We start from the raw sequence: 22,920 nt of genomic DNA on the forward strand, positions 1-22,920 counted from the left end.
TGAATCACATAGACACATACGTTTGTTTGACTATCCTTGTGGGGACCAAACAATTGATTCCCATTCAAAATCCTATTTTCCTTAACCCCTAACCCTAACCCCTAACCCAAACCCTAACCCTAACTCCTAAACCTAACTCTAATTGTAACCATAACTCTAAACCTAGCCTATAAGCCTAAAATAGCCTTTTTCCTTGCGGGGACCGGCGAAATGTCCCCACTTGTCAAAATGTTCCTGGTTTTACCATCCCCGTGAGGACTTTGTGAGAGAAAAACTGCAAGATTATGTTATAATACTTTTATTGCATCAAATGGTTGTTTTATTCGACAGAATAGAGTATAACTATTGTGTGTGTGTTCTACTGAGGATGGGCCTCTGGAAGATAACACTGACAGAGGAGATTTACGATGTCTTTTGGGTGATAAAACCTAAAGAGCATTCCAGAGCATGAGTTAATGTTTCTGTTCTATATGGTAGTAGAGAGAGATGGTTCCAGTTTGGAGTTGGAGGGCCAGACACTGATCTATACAATGAAAACTGTTGACACAGCAGATACTGTCTGCTATGTATTATAGGTATCTTTCATACAAATCTTAACCTTGTGACCCATTCTATATATCTATTGTTCGTCATGTAGGTTAAAAGGGGTGTATCTTGGCTATAAAAGACCTTTGTACTTTTGTCTCGCCGCTCTCAACGGATCATTAGAAATGGTGATTCGTCGACCGGCCATCACTACTGCAAAGCTCTCACTATTAAAGATTTAGTTGAAGTTATAACACTGACTTGTGTGATAAGTTTGTCTCTCCTCATTTGATAGTAAAGAAATTAACCACCACAACTTCTGGTCCCCACAAGGGTAGTAAAACCAAACACAGACATACACATCACAAATAGCGGGCTTGATCCCACTAACCTACCGAGTACTGGCAGCTGGAGCATAGACCAGGAATGCTCACCTCTAGTGGAAAGAAGGTGGGATTACAGAACCACTGAAGGAATGTCTTGAAAAAGGTCAAATCAACCAAATCAATGAGGTAACTGTGTCTGGGGAAAGGTCAAATCAACCAAATCAATGAGATAACTGTCTGGGGAAGTGTTTCTATAGGAGTACTATGAGGGGGCTGGTCTTGCGCACTCCTGACTCAGAGGCAAACAATGAGGACTTAGGTGGAGTGGATGAGGTGGAAGTGGGACTATTGTGTACTGAGTACTCACTGAGTACTATGACTCCTTGCACATCTATAGAGACGGAAAGAGGATGATTCCCTAACCACAACCACAGACAATGCCAGACCAAGCTAGATTCGTGTGGGTGGGGTAGTCCAACTGAAATGTAAACTACTGAAAACAAACAATGAAAACAGGAAGTTTCTACTTAAATTCAATTATTTATAGAGCTAGAGATCTCCAGCTCACCATCTATCAGGGTCCACAACCTTCTGTGTGTGTGTGTGTGTGTGTGTGTGTGTGTGTGTGTGTGTGTGTGTGTGTGTGTGTGTGTGTGTGTGTGTGTGTGTGTGTGTGTGTGTCTGAGTTAGTTTGTGTGAGTGTGTGTGGATATGAGTATAAGTATGAGTGTGTGAGTGAGTATGAGTGTGTATGTGTTCGTGGGTGTGTTTAAGCATGCCAACAGGTCACTCTCACCCTCTCTCGGGGTCGACGAACCACTCGCCTTCCCACTCCCACGCCCTGGGGGGCATAAAGCGCTCCTGTTTCAGCTTCACCTTCCCCGTCACGTCAGAGAACTTATGCCGGCACACCAACCCTGTGGTGCCCCACTTCCCAAACACCTGGGCCTGGTTCTCATACTGAGGGTGAAGAGGGAGAGTGAGAAAGAGGATGTGAGGGAAAATAGATTTTGTCAGCATAGTAAAGACCAGGTAAAATACCAACTTTAGGACTGTAAAACAAAGCATTGCCACAAAACCCATGTGAATAACAATAATAATACCATTTCTGCAAACACACTGAAGGTTCCCTCTGAGAAGCTGTTGAACTTCTTCTCGTGGGCAGAGAGCCCCAGCCACATGTTGACACGGAGCTGGACAGGGATCTTCACACCTTTGTTTTTGTCCATGGGGTACTGGCCAAAACAAACAAACAACAAAACTAAATACTATACATCGGGGTTGAGCGGTATACAGATTTTCATATCTAGCACTAATCGGCGTTTGCTACCCTTAGCTACCCTTAGCTAACCAGCTAATGTTTAAATTATATTGACGGTATTGAAAATCCTACCTGGGTTATTTCGAAATATACCGTAAATACCGAATACCAGTGTATAATCTAACCATACTGTACATCACCTATGAAAACGCCAAGTAGCTAACTGCATGTTATCTCCGAATGTTTATGCCATATCTGAGGTTTAAACCAATGCACCTGCGTTTAAACAGATCTGCCCCCTGGACTCTTCCTCTTTTCGCACTCTGACAGACATTGTCATTGGACATTGACACAAAACTGATTGATTATGAGCCACTTCCCAGCAGGCAAAACTGAGAAAAACTATTTGAAAAGACATCAGTTTCCGATTATAATGACGTCACTTCAACCAGTTTCGCTTCAATATCCACTAACAATGTCTGTGGCATCAGTTTTAACTCTCTGCACACCTTAGTTACTGCATGAAGACTGTCTTGGTCCTGCTGCAGTATTCCTGTACTATTATCATACCACTATACCAGGGGTAGCCAATTAGATTCAGCAGCGGGCTGAATTCTGTCGGATCGGATGGTTGGGAGCCGGAACATAATTAGAATAATTTGAACACTGCAAATTGACCACAACTAATTCCAAAAAGAGATTGTATTTGAAAAGAATACTTTCATACCTTGATTACATTGAGACATGATCACGTCACTTTTTTTATTTGTGTGAATACTTGGGTACAGAATACCTAAAGTAATACTTTTTTTACTGCAAAAATAATAATAATAATAAAAAAATCCTATTTATATATATATTTTTTTTTTTTTTAAATAAAAAACGTTGAGTGGGGGGTAAAAGAAATCACTTTCGGGCTGGTTTTAGCGTGACACCTGTTGCCGACCCCTGTACTATACTTAAACAATAAGACCTGAGAGGGTGTGATATATAGCCAATATACTACAGCTAAGGGCTGTTCTTATGCACAACACAACTCGAAGTGCCTGGATACAACCCTTAGCCGTGGTATATTGGCCATATACCCCACCCCCTTGGGCCTTATTGCTTAATTATACCACTATTACTACTACTACTACTACTACTACTTAAACAAGTACTACTACTATTAGCACTAATATTACTAATACTGGTGATAATAGTAGTAGCATGATCAGTAGTCTCTGTTCTCCATCATAATACCTGCATTAAGATAGTATGGGTCCTGCCATAGAATTTCTCTACCATTATCATACTGCTACACTTATTACTACTACTACAACTACTACTACTATTATCACTAGTATCAGTCTGTTCTCCATCCTAGTACCTGCATGAAGATGGTCTGGGTCCTGCCACAGTATTTCCCACAGGCCTGCTCACTGTAGGTGGAGTAGAGGATCTGATTGGCTGGGAGACGGGCGTACGCCACCCTCCTCTCTCCACGCAGCATCCAGATCACCACGTCAGGCATACTGTTCTGGGGCTGAGGGAAGAGTGAAAGACAGGTATGAAAGAGAGATTATTAAGGGATGGGGAGAGAGAGAGTTTTCCATTGACAGTAGAGAGAGAGAGAGAGAGAGAGAGAGAGAGAGAGAGAGAGAGAGAGAGAGAGAGAGAGACAATTCAATTCACAAGCTGGTTCAAATTGAGTGGGCTTGGCACTCCTATAACAAGTCATGGCACCCTCAAAATAAGGGCACGCCCTTACTTTAAGGACATTCCAATATTCAATGTGCTATTGAACCCTGAATGTCGTGAGAATGTCAATGTCTTGGTGCTCCTGACCTCCTCTGCAAGCTGTTTCAGTCTCTCCAGCCAGCCCTCGATGTCTGTCAGAGTGGCTATAACGTCGGTGGCCTCCTCCTTCAAGTGTTTGGCCATCTCTCTGATGCTAGCCACCGCCGAATCACGCAGCTTCTTAATCTGGACGTCCAGCGCCGTCAGGTTGGGCCTGCCCTCAAGCTCTGGTACCTGAAAGCTATCAGAAGCTATAATGAGGCTACAGAAACTGTACTGAAGCTATCAGAAGCTTTAAAGCTTTAAGAACCTATATGACGCTATAAGAACCTAGCACTAAGCAATCAGAAGCTAGTGTTCATCTATCAAAACGTATCATGAAACTATCACAACCTCACATTAACTAACGAATGTGAAGCTAGGGTGAAGCTATCATAACCAAGCACAAAGTTACCAGAACCTAGCATGAAATGATCACAACCAAGCATTAAGTTATCAGAACACATCATGAAGTGATCTGAATCTAGCGTGAAGCTAGGATAAGTTAGAAGGAAGCTAACAGAACCTAGCAAGAAACAATTATAAGCTGAGATACGATCGATGAATGTCTTACTTGCTCAGATCCTCAATCATGTGGTCGATGAGTTTGAGCCAGATCTCAGCCAAGCGCGCCTCTGAGGCTTTGGCAAGGATGGCTGTTCTCAAAGAAGTGAGGTTGGATTCCTGGAAGAAATGACGACAAAATAATAAAGTTGCAACAACTGAGAATTATCCCATGATTGGTTGATTGATTATTTGATTGGTCGATTTGTTGAAAGTGTTTCTCACCAGTCTATCTGCGATGGAGAGGATGATGTTGACTGAATCTAATCGGTGACTAATGTCTTCCCAGAAGGATGTGAGGATGACAACAGGTTTGGTGTCAGCCCAGGGCAGGTAATAGTAGTGGTTGCCTACAGGAGAAACAGAACTAAGTCATATTCAGTTCAAGCTGCAGAGTGGTATATACCTGTAGAACTTGACAATTTAGTCCTGCTGTATGGGGATGTCTCTACTGCATTGGGAACAGCAATGCAGTTTTGATAGGCATGAATGGTGCCCTCGGAAAGTATTCAGACCCCTTTACTTTTTCCACATTCTGTTAGGTTACAGCCTTATTCTAACATTGATTAAATAGTTTTTTCCCCTCATCGATCTACACACAATACCCCATAATGACAAAGCAAAAACAGGTTTCTGAATGTCCTTGAGTGCCCCAGCCAGAGCCCGGACTTGAACCCGATCGAACATCTCTGAAGAGATATGAAAATAGCTGTGTAGCAACACTCCCCATCCAACCTGACAGAGTTTGAGAGGATCTGTCCGAGAGGATCTATTTCCGTTTTTTTATTTTTTATAAAGGAGCAAACATTCCTAAAAACCTGTTTTTGCTTTGTCATTATGGGGTACTGTGTGTAGATTGCTGAGGAATTTGCTTTATTTCATCCATTTTAGAATAAGGTTGTAAAGTAACAAAATGTGGAAGAAGTCAAAGGGTTTCAATACCTTCCGAAGGCACTGTATGTTTTCCTGTTTTGATATGCATGACTGTGTATAGTTGGTCTGCCTTGTGCCTTTAGAATTGATAGATAAACAAACACATGCTCTCAAAGCATGGGTGCTAAAAAAATCTTTATTTTGTAAACATTCAAATTTCAGGTCTAATCAAGGTCTAATGTGTTGGCACTGGGCTGGAACAATAGCTAGCACACCAGGAGGGTACCCATCAGAATGAAGAACACTGGTGTATAGTCTAGGTTTTCTCACCATCAAACACAGCACAGCTGTATTGGGTTGTGGATGCCAGCGGCATGCAGGTGGAGTCCAGCTTGTTGCCGTAGTTACCGATGCTGACCTCGAACTGGATTGGCTCACCGGGCTCCTGGAGCATGCAGGAGCTGTGGAACACAGCACACAGCGAGAACTTCCTCCTCCGCTGGTACTTCTGAAAGCACAAACAAGAGGTCAGGGGTGCTTAATTCCAGTGTACATTCATTAAAGGTGCATTATTGCCTGACTAAATCAAAATTGGATTTGGAAACACTGGTCTACACACAAGAAATCTGGATGGAGGGTAAACTTTTCCCTTCAAGCTTTCTCTGTATCCATTTCTCATCAGTTCTTCTCTAAGTTTTGCAAGTTTCGTACCAGGGTTGTTGGGGTCAATTCGAAGTCAATTCCGGAAGTAATTTGAATTACTTTTGAAGTAAATAGCTTCTACCTTACAGTTTATTGAGAAGTCATGTAAAATAGATGCCCTTTTTTAAATGATTGAACTGGAATTTCAAATTACTTTTTAAATTGACTGCCTTCAATTGGAATTGACACCAACCCTGTTTCAGACCTTTATTAATACATGAAGCAACAATATCCCAGCTATGGCAGGGTCCCACCCTCTCTGTGTACCTGGGCCACCAGGATGTCATCACTGGAGATGTTGTCCAGCTTCCTGTCAGCTTTGCCCTCCAGCTGAGTGGAGAGCTCGATGAGGACTCTGCCCCTGTAGGCCACCCCTTCACCCTGGTAGACAGACCGACAGACAGACAGACAGACAGACAGACAGACAGACAGACAGACAGACAGACAGACAGACAGACAGACAGACAGACAGACAGACAGACAGACAGACAGACAGACAGACAGACAGACAGACAGACAGACAGACAGACAGACAGACAGACATGAAACAACACAGTGATACTGTAATCGTGTTGCTACACAAGATGTTCCTGTCAACACAGGAAATTACTTGAAGGAAAAATTAAGCTTAATGACAATTGTGTTAGACAGCTGACCTGTCTGCTTTAAAGCTATTATCAAAGTTGAACTGGAACCGGACTATCTGGATTTGAGGAAGGGAAGTATGAAATGTGGAAATCTCACATGTGTTATACATTGGAGGGGGGTGTATATATATAAATTGGATACCTGTATGTTTTATAGATTAGATACGCTTGCCAAGAAACTCAGCAGAAAAGAGAATACTGATCTAAACCAGATGTTCCTTGCCTATATTTGCTCAAATGTATTTTTGTCTAAGAGAGTCCAATGCTGGCTGCGTCCAGAAAAGGTTTCCCCTGCACAGGTCACTACTGAATAAACCCTGGGCGAATGCTTCATAGTTTTCTCGACTACAAGAGCTGATTTTCTACAACAATTGAAATTCTGAATCTTAATAATGACATGTTTCTGTGAGAGAGAAGTGCATGTTAGATATGCAAATATTTACAATAAGAAAAAGGAATAACAAAACATCCAGCCAGAGCTGAAGCACTTGTCCTCAACCCCAGTGATGGTCTTACCTTGCCAAAGTTGAGTTCCTCGTACGGGTCTGGGAGGCCAGTGAACTCTCTGGGACTGCCGTACAGGTTTAGGTAGCAAGGCCCAAACGCTGGGAGGAAACCCACCCCCGCCTCTCCACTGCTCACTGTAATAAAAAGGCAGGTTCTCTTTGTGAAATGGTTTGCTACAGATATTTTGAATTAATGTAATATTTACTCCAGTCCATTGCCAAGTACACTGTAATTAGCCTGGCGACCAGACTCTGAGCGACAGTGTTAACAAATCAAATCAAAAGTTATTGGTCACGTACACATATTTTGCAGAAGTATGTATATAATGGTGTGTATAGACAGTATGGACAGTATATGAATAGAAAATGTGTGGACAGCAGTAGTTATATAGGATGAGCCTTGACTAGAATACAGTATATACATATGAAGTGGGTAAAACACTGTTCAAATGACCAGTGTTCAATGACTATGTACATACAGTAGGCCAGCAGTCTCTAAGGTGCAAGCTAGAGTACAGGGTGGTAGCCGGCTAGTAACAATGACTAAGTTCAGGGCAGGCTACTGAGCCCGGCTAGGGGTGACTATTTAACAATCTGATGGCCTGGAGATAGAAGCTGTTTTTCCGTTATTTCCCCCCGTTTTTTTTTTTTACATGGTAATACAACGTGGTCTGGTGCCTATCCTACATCTGTAGTCAAACTTTAGTATTGACAAATGCTGTCCCTGGTTGACAAATGCAATAAAAATCTAACATTTTTATTGTCACACACCAGATAGGTGCAGTGAAATGTGTTGTTTAATAGGGTCAGCCATAGCAGTAAGGCACCCCTGGAGCAAATTAGGATTACGTGCCTTGCTCAAAGGCACATAGATAGATGTTTTGACCTTGTCAGCTCAGGTATTCAACAAGGGACCTTTCGGTTACTGGCCCAAGACTCTAACTGCTAGGCTACCTGCCACCCTATAGGGAGGCCTCATACAAAAAGATGATGGTTCTTTACCTTCAGATGACAGATTGGTGCAATTTTCTGCAGGTGTATCTGTTTGAAGGGACAGATGCAATGTGGATGAGACAAGGAACCCACACACACACACACACACACACACACACACACACACACACACACACACACACACACACACACACACACACACACACACACACACACACACACACACACACACACACACACACACACACACAGTGAGAGAGAGTGAGAAAGAGCGATACCATACCTTCAATCTCACCACCAGATGAGGCTATTTTGGTCAGATTTAGAAATGTGGTTCCTATCACATCATTCCTGGTCAGACGATCCCTGTGTGAAAAGATCAATACGCTGTTAATAAACGTTCCTACGAGATCCATGTCTTCAAACTCAAAGTAGCAGCATTTAAAAGTGAAGGTATACATGAATGTGGATAGTGTAATCCACAGTAAACCGTTATTACAATTGTTTGAACGTCCAAACATGCACTGTATCTGTCTTCCAGGGAGGATAACCAAAGTCTTACCAGTCAAATACAGTCAACTTGATGCTTTCACACATGGATGGGAACTAAAGAGGGAAATGAGAGCATGTTGTGTTTGTCTGGCTTCCATTCATATCATCCAATTGTGTTGTGGTGTACTACATGTAATACGAGAGAGCTAGGTCATACCTTGACCTGAAGGTTGATCAGCTGGTTCCACTCAGGATTGGCATTTTTCTCGATAATTTTGGTGCACAGCTGAAACCAAAGCAATGTCATCATTAAGCAACATCTAACCAAAGACCTGACAAATATTTGCCTAACGACTTGCGTTTTGTCTTTCTCTTGCATTCTAGGAGTTCTGAGTCTTAGCTTTACCTTCTTGCCAGCGAAGCTGACCTCCAGAAATGGATCAACTAAGTTTTTCTTCTCGCCTTCCCCTCCAAATACTTGTTTCACAGTCTGTACAAACGCATCATCCACTGTAAGACGGAGTGAAAGGATATTAACATACACCCACAGAAAAAACAACAGGCGTTCAGTCAACGTTTTGAAAGAACAGGCCCACTGACAACAATGTTGGATTACTTGAAATTAATTCCCAGATTCAAAAAGAACACTTAAACACTTGGTGTTTGCAGATACGTGCAATCAATATGGTTTTGGCTGTTCATACTAACTTCTGCCATATTGCTTACACGTTTCCTTTACCTAGAAATATGCACACCCAATGGGGTAGGGGGTAAGGGGCAAGTGATAGGTGGAAGAAACAAGAGGTTTAGGGATAAAGAAAGGGGCAAGGGGTTGTTTTTGGACTGAACTAAAGGATACTTTGCTGCTGATGGAGGAAGAAGGGTGGAGGATGGAGAAAGAAGGAATATACACGTACTCTGAGGCATGTCCTCTGCACGGTACACCTTCAGGTTGAGAGTGACCAATCTGAGTGTTACCCCAGCCGGCACCAACAGATTACTCTCTATGTCATCTTGCTCCTCGTTCCGCTCTCTCTTCTCAGTCTGAACACACAGGAGGGGAGGGGAGGGGAGAGCCTTGATGAAATATGGTATGTTGTATGTAGTTGTATAACATTCTGATATTGTATACACATTCTACTAAACTTAGCAAAAAAATTAACCTCCCTTTTTCAGGACCCTGTCTTTCAAAAATCCAAATAACTTCACAGATCTTCATTGTAAAGGGTTTAAACACTGTTTCCCATGCTTGTTCAATGAACCATAAACAATTCATGATCATGCACCTGCGGAATGGTCGTTAAGATACTAACAGCTTACAGACGGTAGGCAATTAAGGTCACAGTTATGAAAACATAGGACACTAAAGAGGCCTTTCTACTGACTCTGAAAAACACCAAAAGAAAGATGCCCAGGGTCCCTGCTCATCTGCGTGAACGTGCCTTAGGCATGCTGCAAGGAAGCATGAGGACTGCAGATGTGGCCAGCGCAATAAATTGCAATGTCCGTACTGTGAGACGCCTAAGACAGTGCTACAGGGAGACAGGATGGCCAGCTGATCGTCCTCGCAGTGGCAGACCACGTGTAACAACACCTGCACAGGATTGGTACATCCGAACAGCACACTTGCGGGACAGGTATCAGGATGGCAACAACAACTTCCCGAGTTACACCAGGAACGCACAATCCCTCCATCAGTGCTCAGACTGTCTGCAATAGGCCGAGAGAGGCTGGACTGAGGGCTTGTAGGCCTGTGGTAAGGCAGGTCCTCACCAGACATCACCAGCAACAACATCTCCTACGGGCACAAACCCACCATCGCTAGACCAGACAGGACTGGCAAAAAGTGCTCTTCACTGATGAGTCGCGGTTTTGTCTCACCAGGGGTGATGGTCAGATTCACGTTTATCATCGAAGGAATGAGCGTTACACCGAGGCCTGTGCTCTGGAGCGGGATTGATTTGAAGGTGGAGGGTCCATCATGGTCTGGGGCGGTGTGTCACAGCATCATCGGACTGAGCTTGTTGTCATTGCAGGCAATCTCAGCACTGTGTGTTACAGGGAAGACATCCTCCTCCCTCATGTGGTACCCTTCCTGCAGGCTCATCCTGACATGACCCTCCAGCATGACAATGCCACCAGCTATACTGCTCGTTCTGTGCGTGAATTCCTGCAAGACAGGAATGTCAGTGTTCTGCCATGGCCAGCGAAGAGCCCGGATCTCAATCCCATTGAGCACGTCTGGGACCTGTTGGATCAGAGGGTGAGGGCTAGGGCCATTCCCCCCAGAAATGTCCGGGAACTTGCAGGCGCCTTGGTGGAAGAGTGGGGTAACATCTCACAGCAAGAACTGGCAAATCTGATGCAGTCCATGAGGAGGAGATGCACTGCAGTACTTAATGCAGCTGGTGGCCACACCAGATACTGACTGTTAGTCACATGTCTGTGGAACTTGTTCAGTTTATATCTCAGTTGTTGAATCTTGTTATGTTCATACAAATATTTAGACATGTTAAGTTTGCTGAAAATAAACGCAGTTAACAGTGAGAGGACGTTTCTTTTTTTGCGGAGTTTATAAACTATATAATCAATATTACATTAAGTACAAAGGTAGATAATGTAAAGAAAGACAGGTGAGGTGTGTGGTGTGGTGACATAGCATAGTGACACAGCAGTCGTACCGGTGGCTCGTCTCCTGTTCCCACGATGACCAGGCTGACCTTCAGGTAACCTTTGGCCCCCGAGCTAGAGTCATCAGGGTCACTCAGGAGAAGCCACTTCCTCATTATGGCGTGGGCTGTTGACCATAAGAACATACACATTCCAGACACAGACACAGACACACACAAAGGATGTCTTTGAAGATAATTAAAGATCAAGATAATACTTTGTTTCCTGTGTCACTCTTCTGTAAAGATGAACTTACCAGGTTCGTCATATATGTACCCAACATCCAACTGTTAAAATAAAAATAAAGTCTGGTTACACTACACAACTGATTTTAACTAGATTTCAACCATTTTACTTTTATTTCAATAAAAATGCATATTTGTTGACAACTCAATTAAATATCAACCAAATACGGATATTGAGGTTATTGCCTGGAAGGATGATTACTGTAATATATTCAATACTGTATAAATACAGTGTGGTAGTGTGCATTGTAGCCATACCATATTTGAACAAAGGATTCCTGTGATTTATCCAATGTTTTCTGTCATTGTTATGGAAGGCAAACGTAATAGATTGGATGTAATTGATGTATTGCTCTGTAAATAACTAAATGAAATGCACTTTTTGTAAATTAGGATGTAAGGATATTTAAATGTCTATGTCACCTTGAACTCCCCCATTAGACTGTCTGCTCTGAGGGAGAATGAATCATAGACCTAGAGAGAGAGAGAGAGAGAGAGAGAGAGAGAGAGAGAGAGAGAGAGAGAGAGAGAGAGAGAGAGAGAGAGAGGATTAGTGATGTTGAAACAAACCCAGCCCTTAGTTCTAAACTGCTTCATAGTTTACCACAATGAAGGAGTTTTAAAATGATTGATTTACACTGAGTGTTCAAAACATTAAGAACACCTGCTCTTTCCATTACATCAAATCAAAATCAAATCAAATGTATTTATAAAGTCCTTTTTATATCAGCAGATGTCACAAAGTGCTTATACAGAAACCCAGCCTAAAAGCCCAAACAGCAAGCAATGCAGATGTAGAAGCACGGTGGCTAGGAATAACTCCCTAGAAAAGGCAGGAACCTAGGAAGAAACCTAGAGAGGAACCAGGCTCTGAGGGGTGACCAGCCCTCTTCTGGCTATGTCGGATGGAGATTATAATAGTACATGGCCATTAAGGTCAGATTGTTCTTCAAGATGTTCAAACGTTCATAGATGACCAGCAGGGTCAAATAATAACCACAGTGGCTGTAGAGGGTGCAACAGGTCAGCACCTCAGGAGTAAATGTCAGTTGGCATTTCATAGCCGAGCATTCAAAGGTCAAGACAGCAGAAGCGGTAGAGAGAGCGAAAGAGAGAGGGAGGGAGAGAGAGTGAGAGGGAGGGAGAGAGAAAGCGGGTCGAAAACAACAGGTAGTGGGGGGGGCATACTTAAGTTCACACAGGACACCAGATAAGACAGGACAATTTCACCAGATAGGACAGACTGACCCTAGCCACCCGGCACACCCTGTTGCAGCATAGATACTGGAGGCTGAGACGGGGGGGGGACACTGTGGCCCTGTCCGGCAATACCCCCAGACAGGGCCAACCAGGCAGGATATAACCCCCACAATGCACAGCCCCCACACCACTAGAGGGATATCAACACACCACCAACTTAGTACCCTGAGACAAGGCTGATTATAGCCCACGGAGATCTCCTCCACTGCACGAGCCCGAGGTGGCGCAAGACCAGCAAGAGGAAGATCACTTCAGTGACTCAACCCACTCAAGTCAAGTATAGGAGAATAAGCCTGGCACAACATGATGCACCCGTCCTAGGGACGGCATGGAAGAGCATTAGTAAGCCAGTGACTCAGCCCACGTAATAGGGTCAGAGACAGTGGAGAGAGAGGAGCCAGCCAGGCAGAGACAGCAAGGGCGGTTTGTTACTACATTCATAGGACCTACTAAAGCGATGAGTCTTTAGTAAGGACTTAAATATCGAGACCAAGTCTGTGTCTCTCACATGGATAGGCAGACCTTTCCATAATAATTGAGGTCTATAGGAGAAAGCCCTGCCTCCAGCTGTTTGTTTAGAAATTCTAGGGACAATAAGGAGGCCTGCGTCTTGTGACCATAGTGTATGTGTAGGAATGCACGGCAGGACCAAATCGGAAAGATAGGTAGGAGCAAGCCCATGTAATGCTTTGTAGGTTAGCAGTAAAACCTTGAAATCAGCCGTAGCCTTAATAGGAAGCCAGTGTAGAGAGGCTAGCACTGGACTAATATGATCAAATTTTGGGGATCTAGTCAAGATTCTAGCAGCCGTATTTAGCACTAACCGAAGTTTATATGCCACAGGGGGCCTGTAAACAGTAGCTATACAACGGGACTGAGTGGGCTGCATAGATTTCATGGCTAGAAGCTCAAAAGAAGAAAGTGCAGTCATTTCTTTTTGTAAATTGAAATTTTCTGTTGTAAATGTTAGCAACACCTCCGCCTTTCCAGGGGATATGGTCACTAGTGTAACCAGGAGGAGTGGCCTCATTTAACACAATTACATTCATCAGTCTTGAGCCCTGTTTCAGTCAGGCCAATCACATCAAGGTTATGATCAGTGATTTCCTATACTTAAATTGCCCTTGCCTAACGATTGCGTCTGAAGCCGAGCTTGCAACTTGGCTATCCTCACCAAAAGGCAATGGTTCTCCTGTCTTTTTCGGCCAGAGGAGGTAATGCAGATCTATGTCCAAATAAAGCATCCGGGGTGAAAAAGTTCAATTAAAAAGTTGTGTGAGGACAAAACTAAGACACTGGTAAATTTGTTAAATACAGAGTTTGATTAAATAGTTGAAAAGTTTGGCAGGTAGCCAAGTAGCAACAAAAAGTACAGCAGTATGGCGACAACACAGAAGTGACATAGACTAACAGACTGACCGGGTGAATCCAGGTTAAAGTTATGATCCATTTTTGATGTCACTTGTTAAATCCACTTCAATCAGTGTAGATGAAGGGGAGGAGACAGTAAAGAAGGAGTTTTAAGCCTTCAGACAATTGAGACATGGATTGAGGGTGAATGGGAAACACAAAAGTGCCTTTGAACGGGGTTTAATAGTGGGTGCCAGGCGCACCGGTTTGTATCAACAACTGTAACACAGTTTTTCATGCTCAACAGTTGCCCAAGTGTATCAAGAATAGTCCACCACCCAAAGGACATCCAGCCATCTTAACACAACTGTGGGAAGCTTTGGAGTCAACATGGGCCAGCATCCCTGTGGAACGCTTTCGACACCTAGAGTCCATGCCCCAACAGGCTGTTCGGAGGGCAAAAGAGTGTGCAACTCAATATTATGAAGGTGTTCTTAATGTTTTGTACACTCAGTGTATGTCATTCTATTTAAACCATACTCTGGATGACCTCCCAACGGTCGGATACACACCATATAGATCAAGTGGAGGATCTTGGAGCAGATGACGTGTGTGCGTGTGTGAATGTGTGCGTGCTTGTGTGTGTGTGCCAGAGGAGGCTGATGGGAGGAGCTATAGGAGGACGGGCTCATTCTAAAGACTGGAATGGAATTAATGGAACAGTATCAAACACATCAACCATATGGAAACCACATGTTTGACTACATTCCATTTATTTCATTCCAGCCATTACAATAAGCCCATACTCCAATAGCTCCTTCCACCAGCCTCCTCTGGTGTGTACATACGTGTGCGTCTCTCTCGTTCTGTCAGTCTGTCTGTTTATCTGTCTGTCTCTATGTATGTGCATGTGAATGTATGTAGGCATTCAGGACATGTTTTATATTAATCGCAGTTGATAACATCGTTTCAGGAGGAGAGCTTTAAGCTTCAGACAACACATCTAATCCACATCTGGAACTGTTGCCTCCACAGTGCGCCTCACACCTCCACCACGCCCTTCCCGTCATCTTGCGGCCTATCTTGCCTTCCCGGCATTCCCAGCTTCTCCAGATGCACCATTCCGGCATCTGCGACCTGTATCCCTCGTCCGCCTGAACCATGGAGTTCTTTTCACCAGACTGGGGGTGGTCTACCCTCGTCCTAGTTGCCTTTCCAACCTTCAACCCACCTCCAGTTCTCAGAGTGATGACGACGTGGTTCCCTCTTGACCTGCTCAGGTTGACGTGGCTCCCTCTTGACCTGCTCAGGTTGACGTGGCTCCCTCTTGATCTGCTCAGGTTGACGTGGCTCCCTCTTGACCTGCTCAGGTTGACGTGGCTCCCTCTTGACCTGCTCAGGTTGACGTGGCTCCCTCTTGACCTGCTCAGGTTGACGTGGCTCCCTCTTGACCTGCTCAGGTTGACGTGGCTCCCTCTTGATCTGCTCAGGTTGACGTGGCTCCCTCTTGACCTGCTCAGGTTGACGTGGCTCCCTCTTGATCTGCTCAGGTTGATGTGGCTCCCTCTTGATCTGCTCAGGTTGACGTGGCTCCCTCTTGATCTGCTCAGGTTGACGTGGCTCCCTCTTCACCTGCTCAGGTTGACGTGGCTCCCTCTTGACCTGCTCAGGTTGACGTGGCTCCCTCTTGACCTGCTCAGGTTGACGTGGCTCCCTCTTGACCTGCTCAGGTTTACGTGGTTCCCTCTTGACATGCTCATGTTGACGTGGCTCCCTCTTGACCTGCTCAGGTTGACGTGGCTCCCTCTTGATCTGCTCAGGTTGACGTGGCTCCCTCTTGATCTGCTCAGGTTGACGTGGCTCCCTCTTGACCTGCTCAGGTTGACGTTGCTTCCTCTTGACCTGCTCAGGTTTGCTTCCCCCGTGACTTCCTAAAACTGCTCTGTTCCCAAATCCCTACCCCACCCGACCCCTACTAGCCGGGACTAGCTTGTTGCATGCACTCTTGGCCAGTCATGGTGGCAGCCACTCCACGACTCCTTGGTTTGCTAGCCTTCTCACACCCCAGAGTGTTATTCCCATCAAGGGCAGCACTCCTTTTGGGGGCAACCAACTTCAGCCCTTCGTGCGACTTCCCACAACTGCTCTGTGCCAAAATCCCTACCCCACCCGACCCCTACTAGCCGGGACTAGCTTGCTGCATGCACTCTTGGCCAGTCATGGTGGCCGCCACTCAATGACTCCTGGGCTTGCTAGCCTTCTCACTCCATAGAGTGGTATTCTCATCAAGGACAGCATTCCTTTTGGGGGCAACCAACTTTAACCCTTCGTGCAAGTTTCAAAACACTCATGGTAATCCATTGAAAGATGCAACAAGACATGGAAAATAAGCCCACAGTCACGAAGGTAACTTCAGAGCAAGATGATGCTAAAGCTACAAACCTAGCTCCAAAGAACTACCTGGCTAAAGACTTGGAGGATATTCACCGGCTCCTGGAAGAACTGCCATAAGAGAACAACTACCATCTCTCTCTCTCCACTTCTATCTTTCCCTATGCTGGGCAGTCCAGATCACACTTTGGTCCATGACCTGGGCCTTTCCCTGCACTGGGAAGTGCAGTCAAACCTAGTCAACAACTGAGGGTTGGCCCTACCAAGAAGGGGGTTCACCACAACCTTGGTACAGGACCAGGGGCTGGGCCTTCCTTACACTACCTTCTCACCCCTTCCATTCCCTTTGGCTCATGTCGCTTCCTCTGTGCTAAATTCACCATCTGACACTCAATGTGCTCCACTCTAGAGCACGTCTACAGCAAGTACTTCAACCAGGTCGAGTAGGTGACAAAGCTTATTCACCGAAGTGCAACTTGGTCAGTTCAACTTGGCACCCTCCTGGAGCTCTGGCACCTCACCTGCCTGGGCTAAACTCTGGACCTCCTGAACTTCCTCCCTGCACTCCCCACCACCAGGTTCCCTTCTCGCAGCCTACTACTCAGACCGACGGAACAGAGCCTCTTGCAGTCACTGTAAGGTCATCACATGGCCTTCCCCACAGCGCCTTGCCACGGCGAGACGGAAAGAGCCTCCCGCTTCCACCGTACATCCATCACATGGACTTCCCCACACGTGTCACGCCGAGACGCAACAGAGCCTCCCGCTTCCACTGTACTCCATCACATGTCCTTCCCCACATGGTTCTTGCCCACACCGAGACGGAACAGATTCTCCCGCTCCGCCAGGCAGCCATCACATGGTCTTCCTCAGATGTGCTTCGCACACCCCAGGATGGGTCTGAGCAACCCACGGGTAACCATCTTTTCTCCCATGCAGTGTCTTCACGCACCGACTCCACTCTGACCAGTGGTGACTCAGACTTGTACCAGTAGCGACCTCGTTGTCAGAAAGTCTTTCTCACTCTTGTATAAGGGCAGGGGGGCCAGCACAACCTTGGCTTATGACTTGGGGCTGATCTTGCTGGGGGGGCCAGCTACCAACCCCGATCACCGACCAGGGTCTGGCCTCCCCATAGCCTCCGGGCTTCCTACACAATGGTGGGCCAGCTCAACCCCTTCCTGCATGTCCATCAGATCCATGCTCACACAACCTTGGCTTACAGCTGTGGGTTGGCACTGCCAGCAGGCTCAGCACAACCTCAGTCCATGACTGGGGGCTGATCCTGCTGGGAGGGCAGCTACCAACCCCGATCCCCATCCAGAGTCTAGCCTCCCCGTCCACCATCCACGCCAAAAACCCCTTACCATACTCCAACTACTACCCCTTCCGACATGTTCGTCAGATGGAGAGATGCCAAACTCGTGAACACACTGTATATAGACTATAGTCTGAGAGGGAGTGCTGTACTTACCCGAATACTGATGTAGTCATCTAAAAGCTCTGAAGGCAGCATGTTGACATTGAAGAAGAACATCTGTGGAGAGGGTTTATAAATATGTTGATATATATACAGTATTTTCATAGTTTTTTTTATGTACATGGTAGAGAGTTAGGCATAACCATGACCATTTCCCATAGCTTTCTATACTCTTCATTTTGAAGGAAATTCGTACAGACATACTGTCGCAATTGTATAGTAATTGACTAGGAAAGGTTGAGAAAATGCATGTGAGAGGTCAAGGGTGATAGATAAAGTATCTAACGGAGGATTCCACTTTAGATTTACTCAAACATATCACTGTTGCAGAGAGAGAAGATCCGAATGGAACTCAGTGAAGCAGGAGAAGGAGGAGTGCATTGAGAGAGGGATCAGCAGGACAAGATAAAAGAGGAGCAGGAGTCAAATAGACAAGCGTTTAAAGGGGTGAAAAAGACAGTCAATCAAAAGATGAAATACTGAAACAAAGATTCCCTTCAGTGCAATCAGATAAGTGTGTCTTTGCCCTAGTGGTTTTGATTTTGGAGTGTAAGGGCAGTTTAAAACCATAGAGTTATGAAGAGATTACCTCATCAAAGAAGGGGTTGTTTCCTCGTCTGATCCTGGTTCTGTGGGTCTGTCCGCACACATTCACTTTGACAACTGGTTTGATGTTGTTTCCCGGCAACTGTCGGCCCTCAATAACTCGAACACGAATCTGGTCATTGAAGACAACAGTGTAAGATAATTTAACTAACACTGAGTGACTTCAACAAACACAAAATTCCTTAATTATGCCTTTTATTTATTTAATTTGTCAATAATAGGAGAGGTCAAAGAGGACCCGCGGGTGCTGTTCTACTACAAAATGCACATCTCCTTCCGTTTTTCCTTCCTTCCTTCCTTCCTTCCTTGAGGCAATCACTGATCTGTTCGTGATTGGATTGATGAATGCATAGTTATCATATTGCTGTCACCTCTCATACCTATACAGATTAGTGATTACCTCAAGTAAGATAAAATGGGATGAAGGACGCATTTAAACAGGGCCCCATACTACCATCCAGGGCTGCATCTCAATAGTTCTTGGCTCGTCTTCTCTCCCACTGATCTGAAAGAACTGGAGGGTGAAAGCCACCATCCACCATACTGCTTTCATCTCTCCTGTGGTTTCAGATCAGTGCAAATGAAGGAAGAGAGATGAGGAGGGGATTATACTTTAAACTTTTGACATGCACTTCATGTGCTAGCTATGTACTCTACCTGGAAGTCCTGGGGCTTGTTGGCCAGGGCCCGGTGTCTCTTGCGGCTAGTCCGGACAGGCCTCTGGTTGGGGTTACCAGGCTGGCCAGGTGTGGGTGGAACTCCAGGGGTCCCCACCTGACCCCCAAGGGATACCTCCTCCCCATCCTCACCTTCCTCACCCCCACCTGGGAAGCCAGAACACACACACACACACACACACACACACACACACACACACACACACACACACACACACACACACACACACACACACACACACACACACACACACACACACACACACACACACACACACACACAGTCTTGTACAACTAACCTTGTGGGGACACACAATCCAGTCCCATTCAAAATCCTATTTTCCCTAACCCTAAACCTAAACCTGACCTGTACCCTAACCTTAACCCAAAAACCTAACCTTAACCCTAACCCTAACCCTAGCTCCTAACCCTAAACCTAATTCTAACCCCAACACTAATTCTAACCTAAACCCTAAACCCCATAGAAGTAGAATCTGACCTTGTGGGGACCAACAAAATGTCCCCAGTTGGTAAAAACATTTTAGTTTACTATTCTTGTGGGGACTTCTGGTCCAGGTGACCTGTGTTCAGCATATTGTCTGCTGAGAGTACTTGTGTCGTGTGTATATTTAAAAAAATATATACTCTACCATCCCTACCCTGATTCGAGTAAACTAACAGACAACATTGCTTCTACTGCTACTTACAGCTATTTTAACTCATATCTACAGTACCTGTAGTTAAATAATTAAACACACAGACATATTCCTAATTTCCTCTTTCTTCAAGTGCTGGATTTTTACCCACAGCGCCAATCCAGCATTCAATCTGAACTCCCACCCTCAGATTCACCTATCTTTCCCAGTATAATGCCATTTTGCTATTTCCTTTTGCAATACATCCATCCATTTTACTATGATGTTGTCACGTCCTGACCAGCAGATGGAGCTAGTGTTTTAGTTTTGGGGTCAGGACGTGGCATGTTTGTATTGGTTAAATGTTGGGTGGATGATTGGGACTTCCAATTGAAGGCAGGTGTGTATAGTTGCCTTTGATTGGAAGTCCTATATAGGTGTGTGTGTTTTTCTTTGGGGTTGTGGGTGGTTGTTTTTGCACTGCGTTTCTAGCCTGCAGAACTGTAGCTGTTGCCACTTTGTTTGCATTGTTAAGTGGATGCTTTACTTCTTTATTTTAATTAAAGATGAGTATTCACATACCTGCTGCGCCTTGGTCCATTTCTACAGAAGACAGCCGTTACAGAACCACCCACCAAAGGACCAAGCAGCAGAAGAGGAGGAAGCCACAGGAGAGAAAAAGGGAACAATGGACATGGGAGGACGTCCTGGACGGCAAGGGAGCCTACACCTGGGAAGAGATACTGGCCGGAAGGGATCGCCTCCCATGGGAACAGGTGGAGGCACTCAGGAGAGTGGAGGCAGCTGGACAGAGGAACCATCGGGAACGTTACGCTGGAACACGGTTGGCTAGGAAACCCGAGAGGCAGCCCCAAGATTTTTTTTGGGGGGGGCACACGGGTAGTTTGGCCAGGCCAGGGAAGAGCCGTAAGCCAGCTACCCGTGACTACAGGGAGGTGCGTACGAGGTGGAGGGCGTCATGTTACGCTGAGGTGCGCACCATCTCGCCTATACGGACGCACAGCCCAGTTCGCCCAGTACCAGCGCCCCGCAGGTGCCAGGGCAAGGGGAGCATCGAGTCGGAAGGGGTGATGCCAACCCTACACTCAAGACCGCCAGTGCGCCCTTTCGGTCCGGTGTTTCCCGCTAGACACACTAGCATGGAGGTGCGTGTCTCCAGGCTGGCACGTCCTATACCAGCCCCACGCATCAGGAGTCTAGTGTGTCAACCAAGCCTCGCCAGTCAACAGTCACCAGAGCTGCCCGCCAGTCAACAGTCGTCAGTGCTGCCCGCCAGTCAACCATCACCAGAGCTGCCCGCCAGTCAACAGTCGTCAGAGCTGCCCGCCAGTCAACAGTCGTCAGAGCTGCCCGCCAGTCAACAGTCGTCAGAGCTGCCCGCCAGTCAACAGTCGTCAGAGCTGCCCGCCAGTCAACAGTCGTCAGAGCTGCCCGCCAGTCAACAGTCGCCAGAGAGGTCAGACTGCCCTGAACTGCCGGAGTGGCCAGACTGCCCTGAACTGCCGGAGTGGCCAGACTGCCCTGAACTGCCAGAGTGGCCAGACTGCCCTGAACTGCCGGAGTGGCCAGACTGCCCTGAACTGCCAGAGTGGCCAGACTGCCCTGAACTGCCAGGGTGGCCAGACTGCCCTGAACTGCCAGAGTGGCCAGACTGCCCTGAACTGCCAGAGTGGCCAGACTGCCCTGAACTGCCAGAGTGGCCAGACTGCCCTGAACTGCCAGAGTGGCCAGACTGCCCTGAACTGCCAGGGTGGCCAGACTGCCCTGAACTGCCAGGGTGGCCAGACTGCCCTGAACTGCCAGGGTGGCCAGACTGCCCTGAACTGCCAGGGTGGCCAGACTGCCCTGAACTGCCAGGGTGGCCAGACTGCCCTGAACTGCCAGAATGGCCAGACTGCCCTGAACTGCCAGGGTGGCCAGACTGCCCGGTTCTGCCAGAGGTGCCCGACTGCCCGGTTCTGCCAGAGGTGCCCGACTGCCCGGATCTGCCAGGGTGCCCTGCCTGTCAGGATCGGCCAGAGTGGCCCTCCTGTCCTCCGGCCCAGCCCGAGTGGCCCTCCTGTCCTCCGGCCCAGCCCGAGTGGCCCTCCTGCCCTCCGGCCCAGCCCGAGGGGCCCTCCTGCTCTCCGGCCCAGCCCGAGGGGCCCTCCTGCTCTCCGGCCCAGCCCGAGGGGCCCTCCTGCTCTCCGGCCCAGCCCGAGGGGCCCTCCTGCTCTCCGGCCCAGCCCGAGGGGCCCTCCTGCTCTCCGGCCCAGCCCGAGGGGCCCTCCTGCTCTCCGGCCCAGCCCGAGGGGCCCTCCTGCTCTCCGGCCCAGCCCGAGGGGCCCTCCTGCTCTCCGGCCCAGCCCGAGGGGCCCTCCTGCTCTCCGGCCCAGCCCGAGGGGCCCTCCTGCCCTCCGGCCCAGCCCGAGGGGCCCTCCTGCCCTCCGGCCCAGCCCGAGGGGCCCTCCTGCCCTCCGGCCCAGCCCGAGGGGCCCTCCTGCCCTCCGGCCCAGCCCGAGGGGCCCTCCTGCCCTCCGGCCCAGCCCGAGGGGCCCTCCTGTCCCCCGGCCCAGCCCGAGTGGCCCTCCTGTCCCCCGGCCCAGCCCGAGTGGCCCTCCTGTCCCCCGGCCCAGCCCGAGGGGCCCTCCTGTCCCCCGGTCCAGCCCGAGGGGTCCTCCTGTCCTCCGGCCCAGCACGAGTGGTCCGTCTGCCAGGGTCAGCCCAAGTGGCCCATCTGCCAGGCGCAGTTAGCAGCGCCACCGAAGTGGGCTACGCCGATGGTGGAGCAAGGTCCACGCCCTGCACCTGAGCCACCTCCAGGATAGGTGGGTTGGGGAGGGAGGGTGTAGCACAGTGCCGTCGGTGACGGCAGCCACCCTCCCTCCCTTCCCTTCCTTATTGTTTTAGGGTTATTGTTTATGGGTTTTGTGTTTTT

General features: G+C 47.2%; 1 protein-coding gene across 1 annotated transcript in view; it reads right to left on the reverse strand.

Annotated features, from left to right (window-relative positions):
- The window catches only part of LOC100380767 (myoferlin), a 61,070-nt gene that overhangs the window by 26,763 nt on the left and 11,387 nt on the right, over positions 1-22,920 (reverse strand). The window contains exons 6-26 of the mRNA XM_045720525.1: positions 19,328-19,494; positions 18,654-18,782; positions 18,059-18,121; positions 12,007-12,057; positions 11,595-11,625; positions 11,350-11,465; positions 9,586-9,712; positions 9,075-9,178; positions 8,886-8,954; positions 8,739-8,782; positions 8,460-8,542; positions 8,225-8,263; positions 7,233-7,357; positions 6,337-6,450; positions 5,698-5,875; positions 4,720-4,844; positions 4,505-4,614; positions 3,940-4,132; positions 3,482-3,637; positions 1,955-2,086; positions 1,648-1,811 (exon numbers count right to left, since the gene is read on the reverse strand). Coding sequence (XP_045576481.1) covers positions 1,648-1,811; positions 1,955-2,086; positions 3,482-3,637; positions 3,940-4,132; positions 4,505-4,614; positions 4,720-4,844; positions 5,698-5,875; positions 6,337-6,450; positions 7,233-7,357; positions 8,225-8,263; positions 8,460-8,542; positions 8,739-8,782; positions 8,886-8,954; positions 9,075-9,178; positions 9,586-9,712; positions 11,350-11,465; positions 11,595-11,625; positions 12,007-12,057; positions 18,059-18,121; positions 18,654-18,782; positions 19,328-19,494 — 2,320 coding nt within the window. The remainder of the gene's footprint in view (positions 1-1,647; positions 1,812-1,954; positions 2,087-3,481; positions 3,638-3,939; positions 4,133-4,504; positions 4,615-4,719; positions 4,845-5,697; positions 5,876-6,336; positions 6,451-7,232; positions 7,358-8,224; positions 8,264-8,459; positions 8,543-8,738; positions 8,783-8,885; positions 8,955-9,074; positions 9,179-9,585; positions 9,713-11,349; positions 11,466-11,594; positions 11,626-12,006; positions 12,058-18,058; positions 18,122-18,653; positions 18,783-19,327; positions 19,495-22,920) is intronic.

Source organism: Salmo salar, chromosome ssa06 (assembly GCF_905237065.1).
Source record: "Salmo salar chromosome ssa06, Ssal_v3.1, whole genome shotgun sequence".
Classification (NCBI taxonomy): domain Eukaryota; kingdom Metazoa; phylum Chordata; class Actinopteri; order Salmoniformes; family Salmonidae; genus Salmo; species Salmo salar.